The sequence below is a fragment of the Lutra lutra genome, chromosome 3, assembly GCF_902655055.1.
Source record: "Lutra lutra chromosome 3, mLutLut1.2, whole genome shotgun sequence".
Classification (NCBI taxonomy): domain Eukaryota; kingdom Metazoa; phylum Chordata; class Mammalia; order Carnivora; family Mustelidae; genus Lutra; species Lutra lutra.
In genome coordinates, this window is record NC_062280.1 from 67,128,310 (window position 1) to 67,143,128 (window position 14,819).

The 14,819-nt window shown below is 40.9% G+C and overlaps 1 protein-coding gene across 6 annotated transcripts in view; it reads left to right on the forward strand.

The window, feature by feature from the left end:
- The first annotated feature begins 814 nt into the window (after positions 1 to 814).
- UBR3 (ubiquitin protein ligase E3 component n-recognin 3) overlaps positions 815 to 14,819 on the forward strand; it is a 241,949-nt gene continuing 227,944 nt past the window's right edge. For 3 of the 6 annotated variants that reach the window (XM_047722104.1, XM_047722105.1, XM_047722108.1), the window contains exon 1: positions 815 to 1,427. In XM_047722104.1, the coding sequence (XP_047578060.1) occupies positions 880 to 1,427 (548 nt within the window). In that variant the 5' untranslated portion in view covers positions 815 to 879. The remainder of the gene's footprint in view (positions 1,428 to 14,819) is intronic. The other 3 variants (XM_047722106.1, XM_047722107.1, XM_047722109.1) reach the window with 1 other exon arrangement.

The following is a 14,819-nucleotide window of genomic DNA, read 5'->3' on the forward strand; positions in this document are numbered from 1 at the left end:
ATATGTAGGTTTTGGGGGGCGCTTGAGTGGCTCAGTCAGGTAAGCATCTACCTTCTGCTCAGGTCATGATCTCAGGGTCTTGGGACAGAGTCCTAGCAGGTATCCCTGCACAGCGTGAGCATGATTCGCCCTCTGCTCTCTCCCCCCACGCATACGAGGGTGTGTTCGATCTCTCTCTGAAATAAGTAAATAGAATCTAAAAAATTAAAAAAAAAAAAAAGAGAGAAAAGAAAAGTGGGTGTTTGAGAGAAGATTTAAGGAGCTTACCACACCCCCCCCACCGCCGCTGAAGACTTTGAACAGAATGATAGTAAGAATGTAGGTACTTTATCATCTAAAAAATGTACTTTAGATTAACCTGATAACAGTGTGAGGGTAAGAATTGATATAGGGGAAAAATTAGGAGTTTGCTTCAACAGTAATAGTGATTCAGTAGTAATTAAGGGTTAATGACAATGGGAATCTACATCTCAAAACGAAATGCAAATGCTTAAAATACATCTGAAAGATGCTCTGTTTAATTCCTATAGTCCAGGTAAATAAAGAAAAAAATGTCCATATTAAAGATTTTTCATATGGCCCATACTAAAGTTGTCCATATTTATTTTTTTTTTAAAGGCGGGTCCCTTATCTCAGTAGCTCTCAACTTTGGGAGTCAAGAGGAGGGGAAAGGACCCGAAGAGCACCCACGAGAGAGGGGCGGGGAGCAGGCCCCAAAGCCCGAGCGGGCGTGTGCAGGGGCGGGGACGCGGACGGAGGTGCGCGGCGACTCCGCGGTATCGCGAGAGTTGGGCGGGCCGAGCAATCGCAGCAGTCAATTCCCCCACCCTCCCGGGAGGAGCCGCCGGCCCTGGGCTCTCCAAATTCTGAGCTCTCATCATGGCGGCGGCGGCGGCCGCGGCGGCCGTCGGGGGGCCGCAGCCGCCCCAACCCGAGCTGCCCGCGCCTGGGCTGGCGGTGGACAAGGCGGCCACCGCGGCGCACCTGAAGGCGGCCCTCAGCCGGCCGGACAACAGGGCAGGTGCTGAGGAGCTACAGGCGCTGCTGGAGCGGGTGCTGAGCGCCGAGCGGCCGCTGACCGCGGCTGCGGACGGCGAGGAGGCGGCGGCAGCCGGCGGCGGGGGCGGTCCGGGGGCGGCCGAGGAGGAGGCTCTGGAGTGGTGTAAGTGCCTTCTGGCGGGCGGCGGAGGCTACGATGAGTTCTGCGCGGCGGTGCGGGCCTACGACCCCGCGGCGCTCTGCGGCCTGGTCTGGACAGCCAACTTCGTGGCCTACCGCTGCCGGACGTGCGGCATCTCCCCCTGCATGTCGCTGTGCGCGGAGTGCTTCCACCAGGGCGACCACACCGGACACGACTTCAATATGTTCCGCAGCCAGGCTGGGGGTGCCTGTGACTGCGGGGACAGCAACGTGATGCGGGAGAGTGGGTGAGTGGAGCCCTCCTCCTGGGCGGGGGGCACCGCGGGCGGCTCCAGCCGGGTCTGGGGAGGCCTGGGGAGGGGGGAAGGCTGGGAGCCGACCTGAGCTGTCAGGGGAAGGAGTGGGGGAGGGTGCAGCCGCATGGGGATGGAGGTGACTGAGCTGTCAGCGGTGGAGAGGGAATGGGGAGAGGGGAGAGCGGAGAGCGTGTTTACCGAGCGAGGCTGTGAATTTTCGGGGAAGCCAGGGCGAGTGAGTGGTAGCGACAGAAGAACCAGTGCGTGGGGTAGGAGGGGAAGGAGGAGCAGAAGATTCTTGGGGAATCTGGTGTCGAGCTGTCAATTGTGCACTTATTGGGAAAAGCTTTAAAGCTGCCAGGTTCTTTGGGAAGAAAATGATGTGATTTGGATTGACTGGGAGGGGGATGGTATTGGGGACCGAATTAGGTCGCAGGATCTTAAGAGTCGGGGAGGTGGTCTTGCAGCTGCAGGGGAAGACAGCTTGGGTGGAAGGACTTCTGAACTGTCAGTGTGTCTGTCTGTCAGTATGGGCGAAGGAGCTCTAGAGCTTATGAGGGTTGAGGGAGGAGGGAAGGGGAGGGGCCTGCGTGAAAAGTGACTGTTGAGCTGTCAGCGGAGTATTTGGTGTGCTGGAATGACATCTAGAATTGGGCTACTGAACAGTCGTTATAGAACACACTACATACCAGAAGAACAAACAAAACACTGAGCGAATTAGGAATCAAGTATTAGGTCTTCTCCAGCTAAAAGGGCACTTTATTCACTGACTATTATGTGAACGTCTATCTAAAAAGGAGACAGTCAACAAATGCTTTTTTGATAGGATCAGTGTACCAGGGTGTTGGGACTTAGGACAAAAGGCATTTCAGAGATTGCAGTGAGTTAAAGAGTTGGTGCATGTAGTGTTTTGGCATGGGACATGTTATCAATATCTGGGGAAGTCCTGGGAAAAGAAAAAAAACTTGTTGAAAGAGAGGACATTTTGGCTGGGCAATAGTTGAAAGAATGTTAGCAAAACCAGTTATTCAAATTTTAATATTTTCTGGTCTTATAATTAATAATAGAGCATACTCCTTTTAGAAAGGGTCACTATTTTCTTCTTTGGAGTACTTGTAGGTTACTGTTACTATGGAATGTTTGTATCTACCAGGTGCAGGCAAGGCTCCTGGGATATTAAAAATGAACAAGACATTGACTTACCTCCTAAGCGGCTTAGGCTACAGTAGAAAATGATAAATTCTTTAAATACTCTGGGAGTTAGAGGAGGCTTCTCTGCAGAGTGAGTACGAAAAAGGCTTCAGAAAAGAGGTATTTTGAGCTTGTAACTAGTACCACTACTACTACTACCAACAACAATGGTAGTAGTAATTGCAGCGAATATTTGAGAACTAAAATGTATCCCATACACTTAAAAATAATTAAAAAATTAATATTTGAATAGGCAAAATATTCATGTAGCCAAAAAAGCAAAAGAGAAAAAATAAAAAGATGCACAGTTAGAAGTTTCCCTCCCATCCTGCCTTTCATCTGCCCAGTTCCTTCTCACTGTTACTACTTTCTCTTAGTGTAAAAACAAACAAGGATGAATATGTATTTTGATTATTGTTTCTTTTTATACAAAAGGTAATGTAACATCTTGCATTTTTCACTTACCAAGCACTTACCAAGAGGTTTTTCCATGTCAGTAAATCAGTGTACTTACTCTACTTAAAAAAAAAAAAAAATCTGCTGTATAGTGTTCATGTTCATGAGCCAGTGAAGGGGCAGAGAGAGAGAGAGAGAGAGAGAGAGAATGAATGTTAAGCAGTCTCCATACCCAGCGCAGAGCCCACTGTGGGGCTCTATCTCATGACCCTGAGATTATGACCTAAGCTGAAATCAAGAGTCAGAGGTTTAACCAGTTGAGCCACCCAGGTGTCCTGCCACTCTGTTTATCATCATTTTTGATATTTGACATTTGGGTTTCCAGTATGAAATAAAAAACCTGGCATACCTGTCTTTTTTTTTTTTTTTTAAGATTTTATTTATTTATATGACAGAGAGAGAGACAGTGAGAGTGGGAACACGAGCAGGGGGAGTGGGAGAGGGAGAAGCAGGTTCCCGCCAAGCAGGGAGCCCCAAGTCGGGCTCCTTTCCAGGACCCTGAGATCGTGATCTGAGCCGAAGAAGGCAGAGGCTTAACAACTGAGCCACCCAGGCGCTCCCCCACTTTTTTTTTTTAAAGATTTTATTTACTTGAGAGAGAGTGAGCAGGGGCAGAGGACCAGGGAGAAGCAGACTCCCTGCTGAGCGGGGAAGGGGGGGCCCTGTGGGGCTCCATCTCAGGACCCGAGCTGAAGGCAGCTGCTTAACGATTGAGCTACCCAGGTGCCCCATACCTGTCTTTTTACACCTGTGCAAAAATATCAGTGAGATAAATGCTCAGTGGTGGGATTTAAAATTGCCCTCCATAAGGCTGAGTACTAAGCAAAGTATCAGACTTCCTGTGTTCCAATAGCCCCCTCTGGATTTTTATCCATCTGTGTGGTAAACAGTGGTCAAATATTAACTGCTTTACATTATGTAACTCATTTAATCTTCAACAAACCTGAGATTGTTACTGTCATTATTCCCATGATACAGAAGAGGAAAGTGGGGCACAGTTTTAAAAAAACTTGCTCAGGATTATACAGGTAGTAAGCTACTGCTATCCTTCTGGCTCCAGAGAGTGACAGTTCAACATTTCTCTCTACTGCCTCTACAAATAGCATTCCTATTGAGTACCTCTGTTCAATACTGTGTTTTTGTCCTTTTTTTTTTTTAAAAGATTTTATTTATTTATTTGACAGAGAGAGATCACAAGCAGGCAGAGAGGCAGGCAGAGAGAGGAGGAAGCAGGCTCCCTGCTGAGCAGAGAGCCCGATGCGGGGCTCGATCCCAGGACCCTGAGATCATGACCTGAGCCGAAGGCAGCGGCTTAACCCACTGAGCCACCCAGGCGCCCCCTTTTTTTTTTTTTTTTTTTAAATATGCCATTCCTATTTGGGCCTTTGTTTCTTTTTCTTCTTAAAGACCTAAAAAAGGGGTACCTGGGTGGCTCAGTCGTTGGGCGTCTGCCTTTGGCTCAGGCCATGATCCCAGGGTCCTGGGATCCAGCCCTACAATCAGGCTCCCTGCACAGTGGGAAGCCTCCTTCTGCCTCTTCCGCTTCCCTTGCTTGTGCTCCCTCTCTGGCTGTTTCTCTCTGTCAAATAAATAAATAAATTCTTAAAAAACAACACAAAACAAAACACCTAAAATATATATATATATATTTTTAAAGATTTTATTTTTTTTATTTATTTGACAGATCACAAGTAGATAGAGAGGCAGGCAGAGAGAAAGGAAGGGAAGCAGGCTCCCCACTGAGCAGAGAGCCCGATGTGGGGCTCGATCCCAGGACCCTGGGACCATGACCTGAGCCGAAGGCAGCGGCTTTAACCCACTGAGCCACCCAGGTGCCCTAAAAAATATTTTTTTAAGAGGGATTTTAAAATGGGAATTGGAGGGGCACCTGGGTGGCTCAGTGGGTTAAAGCCTCTGCCTTCGGCTCAGGTCATGATCCCAGGTCCTGGGATCTAGCCCCGTATCAGGCTCTCTGCTCGGCAGGGAGCCTGCTTCCTCCTCCCTCTGCCTGCCTCTCTGCCTACTTGTGATCTCTCTCTGTCAAATTAAAAAAAAAAAAAAATCTTTAAAATGGGAATTGGAACAATCCTTTATTGATATTTAGACATTTTTACTTCTTAGACGAAGTTAGCATTTGGGACCCCTAAAGAGGGGGAAAGTAGGAAATAATACTGACTCTTTCCTGAATTTTGGAATACAGTCATAATAATCAGGTTGGTCTGCATGAGTTGTAGGTCTGATCTCAATTGTGATGCTTCCGTGTGGGAGCGGAAATATCTCAGTGTTTCTTTGAAGGTAGTCATGCAGGGTGCATGCTCATCTTATAGCACTTGCCTTTACTGACATCTGGTAGATTCTTATTTTTTCCCTGGCCTGGCAGCCCTCTGTGAATTGATACATAGTAAATAATTCTTATTGCCTATCTGAAATGCAGAGGTATTGCCTGTATGTGCCAGCAGTTGCCATGTCCAATTTCATAAAAGAGAAGAATAAACAAGAAATGTATTGTGGCCATGTGAAAATTCTGGAATTTTTACAACTCTTTGGGTTAGATAGAATAATTCTGGGCTACACACCTAATCGAATGCCTGGAGAGACATAGGTGATGTTAGCCAATAGTGCAGGATAAAAGGCTGCCTCAGGAACCTTTTCAGGACTAGAAATATCAACAAATTATAGTAGTGTTTCTGCCGGGCAAACTGGACTACCGTGGCTTGGACAGAATACAGTTAACTTTTCTCAGTTTTTGATATTTCTTAAAATCCTTTTAGATTCCTAAGAATTGAAGACATGTTGTTTTTGGGGTTGTTGTTGTAACTGCAATAGAAATTTTTAAATACCACTGTTCAGTAAATTTTTAAGGAAGGATTCTATTTTCTCTGTATCTGCTTTCTTAGAAAACCTGCTGTGCCTTAATCCTTCTCCCAAGTGTCTGTTGTGGTAGAATGTGTGATTGGAGATGGGTAAGAATGTTGGATCTGCCACAACCTATATTACTATTTAATTTTCATATTTATAATTATAAAAATATAGGGGGAGGATTTAGTTATTTTTGTAGTGGTATTGATATGGTATGGAAATATTAACAGATATACAAACCAAAGGAAGAAAACAATTGGAAGTTTGTTTTTTTTTTTGTGGGGGTGCCTGGGTAACTCAGCTGGTTAAGTGTCTGCCTTCAGCTCTGGTCATGATCCTGGAGTCCCAGGATCGACTTCTACATTGGGCTCCCTGCTCAGCAGGAAGTCTGCTTCTCCCTCTGACCACCCCCACCCCAATCTTGTGCTCTCTCTCTCTCACTCTCTCTTAGATAAATAAAATCTTAAAAAAAAAATTCATTTGTGGGATGAAATCACAAAGGGTATGGAAACTAGATATTAATAACTGTATGTATAACAGTGTAATTTTGCCACTAATGAATAAATGCAGTCATTGTCAAAAATGGTTGATGGATGGATAAATTTAAAAAAATGAAAAATCTAAAATAATATCTGATTGTTTTGGGGTTCTGATGGTACTAACCAGAAGTTGGAATTTTAACCATAGTTCTCAAATTTTGGTGCAGAGGATGACCATTTTTATGTTCTATCCTGTATTTATAGTTTTTTTTTTTTTTTTTTGCCTCCTTGCTTGTTCTCTCTCACAGATTCTAAGCTCTTTAAAAAATAGGAACCTTATCTTGCTGTTAATCAGAGGCAGCATAATCTCTTGCTCTTAGTAGGTGCTTAGCAAATTGGATGAATTAAATTGAATTAAATTGGATAAAATTGTGTCTCTTATACCTGAAAATCTGCCTCGAGAGTACATTGGTTTAGTTATTCATTGTTTGATTATAAATTGATTATTTATTGATTATTAAACCCATAGCATCTTTTTTGAGAGTGCTTTGGGGATAATTTCTTTTTTTAATTTCAAAAGTAATACATATTGGTTACAACATAAAAATAAGTGGAGGGTGACCTACATGACTTAGGCAGTTAAGTGTCTGCCTTCGGTTTGGGTCATGATCCCTCTGTACTGCTCATGCTTTCTCTCTCTCAGATAAAATAAGTGGATAAAGTAAAAAGTAAGAGTTCCTCTTTCCTCCATCCCTCTCCTCAGTGACAGATTTCTCTTATTTTCTTTGAAGCTTAGCTATACATTTAAAAGGCATTCATTACAATTTGCAACTGCAATTATAGCTCTTCGGTTGTGGGAAATTTTTAGGTTTATTTGGTCTGTGGCAGTGCCAGAAATGAAAGCAGTGAATGTTTGATTAAATAGTGTCATACTCTTCTGTACTTGGCTCCCCCCCCACCATTAACATAATTATTGGACACTGTCACTTATTAGTGCACATAGAAACTTTTTTTTTTACAGTTAAATTTTATTTCATTGCACTCATATTTTTTCCCTGTAATTTATGCTGTCATTTACCTACTGATAGATGTTTAAATTGTTTCCAGCCTTGGACTATTATAAACGTTGTTGCAGTTGTATGCTTGTATACACTTCTTTGTATTTGTGTGTGAGCACGTGGGTGAGGATAAATTCCTAGAAGTTATTTTCTTGGTTAAAGAAAATGTGCATTTTAAACTTATTTATTTATTTATTTATTTATTTGACAGATAGAGATCACAAATAGGCAGAGAGGCGGGCAGAGAGAGAGGAGGAAGCAGGCTCCCCACTGAGCAGGGAGCCCGATTCGGGGCTCTCGATACCAGGACTCTGGGATCATGACCTGAGCCGAAGGCAGAGGCTTAACCCACTGAGCCACCCAGGCGCCCCTGCATTTTAAACTTTGATAGAGCCCTCTAAAGACATGAATTTACACTCTACCAACAATGAATGAGAGAGCACGTTTCTCCACATCTTGGCCAATATACATGGTGTTACAGTATTTAATCTTTGTTACTCTCTTAAGTGAGATGAGATATATTGTTTCATTTATTACCCCTCCCCCACCATTGCCCTTTCTTTCCAAACTGGAGTATTTTGAAGCAAATCTCAGCTATCTTATACTTTAATTTATAAATATTTGAGTATGTACCTCAGTAAAGAGATGTGAACTATTAAAAATAAAACATAACCCAAGTGTTCATTGACACATGAATGGATAAGCAAAATGTGGTACATACATAAGATGGAACATTACCCAGCTTTTAAAAAGAATGGAGTTCAGACATAGGCTAGTAGGGACAATCCTTGAAGACATTATGCTAAGTGAAATAAGCCAGACACAAAGGATAAATACTGTAAGATTCGATTTTTATGAGATATCTGCAGTAGTTTAATTTTAGAGACAGAAGGTAGAATGGTAGTTGCCAGGGGCTGGAGGGAGAGGGAAACCGGGGAGTTATTGTGTAATGGGTACAGAGTTTCAATTTGAGACTATGAAAAAGTTCTTGAGATGGATTATGGTGTGACTCTTCTTAATATTACTGAACTGTAAGGTTAAAACGGTAAGTTTTATGTTATGTATATTTTATCACAATTAAAAGAACAACCACAGTACCATTTACCACACCTAAAATATTCACAATTATTTCTTAAAGTCTTCAAATATCCAGTGAATGTTCAGATTTTCCCAGTTGTTTCATGAATGAATTTTTAAAAAAGATTTTATTTAGTTATTTGACACAGAGAGAGACAGTGAGAATACAGTGGGAATACACCGGGGGTGGGGGCGTGGAAGAGGGAGAAGGGCGGCCTTCCTGCCCAGGGGGCTCGATCCCAGCACCCTGGGATCATGACCTGGGCTGAAGGCAGACACTTAATGATTGAGCCACCCAGGTGCCCCTCATGAATGATTTCTTAGGGTTGATTTAGAATTAGGATTCAAACAATGTCCTCATATTGTGTTTGGTTTTTATATCTCTTAGGACTTTTCTATGTTGAACCCCATTCAATACCCTCCTCTTTTTCTTTTTGGTGTTTTTTTGTTTTGTTTTGTTTTTTTTTTTTTGTTTTTTTGTCTCTTCGATTTACTAGTTGAAGGAACCCACATTCTGGATATTACTGATTGCTTGTCTGAGATGTGAGGTTTAACTTATTCCTCTGCCCATTATTTCCTATAAACAAGTGGTTGGATCTAGAGTCTTGATCGAATTTTAGATTCTATTTTTTTGTTTTGTTTAGCAAGGAAATTTCATAATGGTTTTATACTTCCTGTTGGATCATATCAGGAGCTGCAGAATGTTTCCTTGTCTCTCCTGTGGTTAATGGTAGGATTAATCAGTGGGCTCAGATTTGTCAGTGTGACCCATTTATTATAAAGTTACCTATCTTATTAAAGATTTTAGTGGCTATTGGTTATTATTGTCCAGATCCATATATTTTTTTAAAACATTTTATTTATTTGACAGAGAGAGATGGAACACAAGTCGGGGAGTGGGAGAAGGAGAAGCAGGCTTCCCACTGAGCCGGGAGCCTGATGTGGGCCTCGATCCCAGGACCCTGGGATCATGACCTGAGCTGAAGGCAGACGCTTAATGACTAAACCACCCAGGCGCCACAGATCCATATTTTTATTAGGGTTTTCAAAATGGTGATATTCTAATTGTAGTAACCTTTCATATTCTACTGAGAGTTCTTTCTAGACTACTCTTAAAGTTTCAAGGATCACCTGTACTCACATGTGGCCTCTCTCTGCATTGGCAGCCTTATAATCTCCATTGCAGTGGGATCCTCCATTATTTCTTTAACTCACTATATATATTCCTGTTCTTGAGGTTTCATGTTGTATCTACTGCCGAGTCCGATGGCAAGTTTTACTTTCACTGTCATGCTCATCTGTAGGGGCAGCACTTCTGTAACATAAGTACAGTGTGAAACCATATTGCAGGATTTGATTTTCTGAATTATAACAATTTTTTTTGTCATCTCTAGATTATATCTCTACAAATAAAAGCTTTCAGTAAAGAATTGATGATAAAGGCCTGTGCCATACCAACTCTTTTATTTATATCCTTTCACACATATTTAGAGTTTAAGTACATTGGCTAATTGTATCGTATTTTGTGTTTATTGGTTTTGTAGGGAGGGTGTTAGAACTAATCTCTTAAATTATTTATGTGTGTATCTGTGTATTTACATGGATTACTTGTGAAATTTTCTTCCCTATGAATCTGGAATTTTCTCTACTGCAATATTCATCTAACTCAGGTCATGAATTCAAGCAAGTGAACATGACATTTCTCATGATTCAAGAGCATGGAAGAAAGAGTTGAAGAAGTTTTTTGTTCTCTTTTCTGTGTTCATTTTAGTTTCTTTTTTTTCATTGCCAGTTTACCAGAAAAGGCGTAGAGAGATTCTTAGTGTAGAAGATTCTACTTGAGCTGGAAGTATAATCTTTAGTTATCTTCATTGTAATAAGGTTTAACTACAACACAGCAATTTGGAAGTCTTATTAGATAGTAATTATTTTTTCTAATCATTTTTATGTTATATAAAACCCATTAAAACTATTTTCAGGTTTGAAACATTTTCAATACATAGAAAAGTACAAAAGTAATATAAAAGATACCTTTGTACTCACCGCTTAGATCACTAGATGTTCACCTTTTGCCCTATTTGCTATAGAGCTTTTTTTGACCAAAGAACTAAGGGTCATCTTCTCCCTTCCTTTTTCTTTCCCTCCCTAGGGGCTACCATTATCTTGAAATTCCTGTGTGAAAATCCATACATGTTTTGTACTTTTGCTACATTTAAACAATATATGATTGTTTTAGTGTTAAAATTGCACACAAATTATATGAATATTTTTGAAGCTTACCTTTTTCACCTACCAAGTTACTGATATGGACTAGTTAATTCATTTTTAACGGCTACTAAGTATTCTGTGGTATGAGTAAACCATGGTTTGGCAATCTATTTCTTTGCTAAGGGACAATTAGATGCTTTACATTTTTTCATTGTTTCTGCAGGACAGCAGTAAACATTTTTGCATGTGTCTCTTTGTGTAGATACACTAGAATTTTTTAGGTTAGATTCCTGGGAGAGGGATTGCTAGGTCATAGAGTGCTAGTCTGCGCGTGTGCGCGCGCGTGCGCGCGCGCGCACACACACACACAGACAGAGACAGTTTAAATTTGCATTTTCCTGACTGTTAGTAAAATTGAACATCTTTTCATGTTTTTAGGCCATTTGAGTTCTTCCTTTGTGAATTGCTGGTTCATATTCTTTGCCAGTTTTATGTTGGGTTTTGTGTTTTATATTACTGAGTTTTATGACTACTATATATATATATATATATATATATGTATATATATATATATTCTAGATACTGATCCTTGGTTATATAGAGTCCTAATTTCATCTTTTAGTCTGTGGCTTGTCTTTCCCCTCATAATATATCGTAGTGTAGCAAAAAGCTTTAAATAAAAAATGTAATTTTTCTTCTATAGTTTGTATTAGTTGTGTCTTTTGTGTATTTATCTAAATATTTTATTTATTTATTTGACACAGAGAGAGAGAGAGAGAGTGAGAGAGTGAGTGCATAGGCAGGTGGAGGGGCAGGCCTAGGGAGAAGCAGGCTCCCCGCTGAGCAGAGAGCTGGACGTGGGGCTGTTCCCAGGATACTGGGATTATGACCCTAGCCAAAAGCAGATGCTTAACCCACTGAGCCACCCAGGTGCCCCATTGTATTATTTGTGTCTTTTATTTTATTTTATTTTTTTTTTTAAGATTTTATTTATTTATTTGACAGAGAGAAATCACAAGTAAGCAGAGAGGCAGGCAGAGAGAGAGGAGGAAGCAGGCTCCCTGTTGAGCAGAAAGCCCGATGCGGGGCTCGAACCCAGGACCTGGGATCATGACCTGAGCCGAAGGCAGCGGCTTAACCCACTGAGCCACCCTGGCGCCCCTATTTGTGTCTTTTAAAAGCAATTCTCTCTACCTTAGTTTAAAAAATGCTGTCTGTTTTGTTGTAAAAGGTTAAGTTTTTGCATTTCATATTTAGGTCTTCAGTTCATTTAGATTTTTTTTTTTTTTAAGATTTTTTTATTTATTTGACACAGAGAGAGACAGCGAGAGACAGAACACAAACAAGGGGGAGTGGGAGACCGAGAAGCATTTTCAATATTTTTCACTGAGCAGGAAGCCTGATGCGGTACTTGATCTCAGGACTCTGGGATCATGACCCGAGTACCCTGGGATCATGACCTGAGCTGCAGGCAGACACTTAACCAGGCGTGAGCCACTCAGGCACCCCTCATTTAGAATTTTTACATATGATGTGAGATTAAGATCTATTTTTTTTTTTTTTCTTTTTCAAACATGGGTCCAGTTGTTTTAGTACCATTTATTGAAAGGTCTTTTTTTTTTTTTTAATGTCCCTGTAAGGTAATTTTTTAAAAAAAGATTTTATTTATTTATTTGTCAGAGAGAGAGAGAGTGTGAGTGCATATGAGCACAAGCAGGGGGAGGGGGAGCAGCAGGCAGAAGGCAAGGAGCACAATGGGGGACTCCATCCCAGGACGCTGGGATCATGACCTGAGCCAAAAGCAGATGCTTAACTGACTGAACCATCCCCTCGTCCCTTGAACAGTCATTTTTTCCCCCCTCCCTCAACCTGTAGTGCTACCTCTGTCATATATCAATTTCGTATGTGTGTCCTGAGCTCTCTGTTGTATTGGTATGTCTCTTGCAACAGTGTCATACTGCTTTAATTGTTATAACATTAGAATAAATGTTGATATGGCAAGATTTCCCTTATTGCTCTTAAAAAGAATCTTGGTTATTCTTGGTCCCTAACTCTTTCAATTTGAATTTTAGAGTCAGCTTGTCAAATTCTTGGAAAATTTCTGTCAGATATTGATTGGAATCACATTTAATTTGAGGACATTGCAAAAGGAAATAGGAACAAGGATATTTGTTATAGTACCATTTGAAATTGGGAAAAATCAGAAACAGTGAGATTAGTAAATTGTGGGTTAATCATGCAGTAGAATACAACAGAATACATATATTGTTGTCTTTATAGTAGTATTTAGCTGCCTATCCCTGAGAGTAGTGTTTAATTTGTTTTTCCTTCCAGTAAAGTAATTTTCTTCATAAATTGCGTATCTTTTGTTAGATTTTTTTCCCTGATACCTTATTTTTGAAAAAAAAAAAAATTCCAATTTCTTTATTGCTTTTTATTCAGTATTTTATATTATAAACATTTTCAAATACTATTGAGCTTTTAAGCAACCTTCTGAAGTTTTTTCTAATAGTTAACCTATAGATTTTCTTATTGATGAGTGCTATTTTATATCAAGACATTTACATATATAGCACTTAGCATCTTGAACAAGCACCTAGGGATTGATATGATCATCTACATAAGTAAAATATTGTCTCAGAGCAGCAATTTTTTTTTAAAAGATTTTATTTATTTATTTGACAGAGATTACAAGTAAGCAGAGAGGCAGGCAGAGAGAGAGAGAGAAGGAAGCAGGCTCCCCGCTGAGCAGAGAGCCCGATGCGGGGCTCGATCCCAGGACCCTGGGATCATGACCTGAACTGAAGGCAGAGGCTTTAACCCACTGAGCCACCCAAGGCGCCCCGTCAGAGCAGCAATTTGACCAAAGTTACGCAGCTCTTATTCATAGCCATTTCTGCTCACATCCAAAACCTGTGTTCTTAGCTCTTTCCTAGGGCCTCTGTTGTAATTGCGTATTAGTGAAAATTAAGGAAAACTTTACAAAGAATTTGAATTTGATCTGCGGGGAGATTGGGAGGTGAAGGAGGACTTTATGGATAAAAGGAATAGAACACACAAAGCCTCACAGGCATGAAAGAACATAATGCATCATGTGCTAGAGTAGTTTTCACCTTCACCCTTGAATAATATTTTACCTCGATGGAGAATTTTGGTTACGTTTGTTTTCCCCTGCACTTTGAAGATACTATTCTGTTGTTTTCTGGTCTCAGTTGTTGAGAAGTTTTTGAATCTAATTGTTCCTTTGTAAGTAATCTGCTTTATTCATTTTTAAAAAATTTTATTTATTTATTTGATAGAGAGAGAGAGATCACAAGTAGGCAGAAAGGCAGGCAGAGAGAGAGGGGGAAGCAGGTTCCCTGCTGAGCAGAGAGCTGGATGCGGGGCTCCATCCCAAGACCCTGAGATCATGACCTGAGCTGAAGGCAGAGGCTTAACCTACTGAGCCACCCAGGTGCCCCTCATTGGTGGTTTTTAAGGTTTGCTTTTTGGTGATCTGTAGTTTCCCTATGATGTGTCTAGGTGTGACTTTATTTGTTGGGTGGTTCTAGATGAGGATTTTTTGTCTTACCGCTTCTGGAAATTCTCAACCATTGTCCCTTTGAATTTCAAGTCTCTCCCATTCTTTCTTTTGTGTTTTGGGACTGCTGTAACATATTTGTTGGTTCTTCTCATTCTGTCTTCTGAATACTAGAGCTTACTCATTTTCTATCCCTTTATCTTTTTTGGGGTGAATTGAGGGTGATTTCCCCAGATCTATCTTCTAGATAATTCCTTCTTCAACTCTATCTCATCTGTTGTTTAGCTTGTCTATTAAGTTTTTAATTTGAATAAATGTATTTTTCAGTTCTAGGAAAATCTTTTCATGTTGACTTGCCCTTCTGCCCCCCCCCCCACTTGCCTTCTTAAAAAAAAGTCTTATTCTTTAGTTAGCATTTTAGTTCCTTTTATGACTGTAGTAATTTTGTTTTTTATTTTTATTTATTTCCATGTCTTTGCTATTGTGATAATGCTGCTTTGAACATGGGGGATCAGCTATCTCTTTGAGATAATTT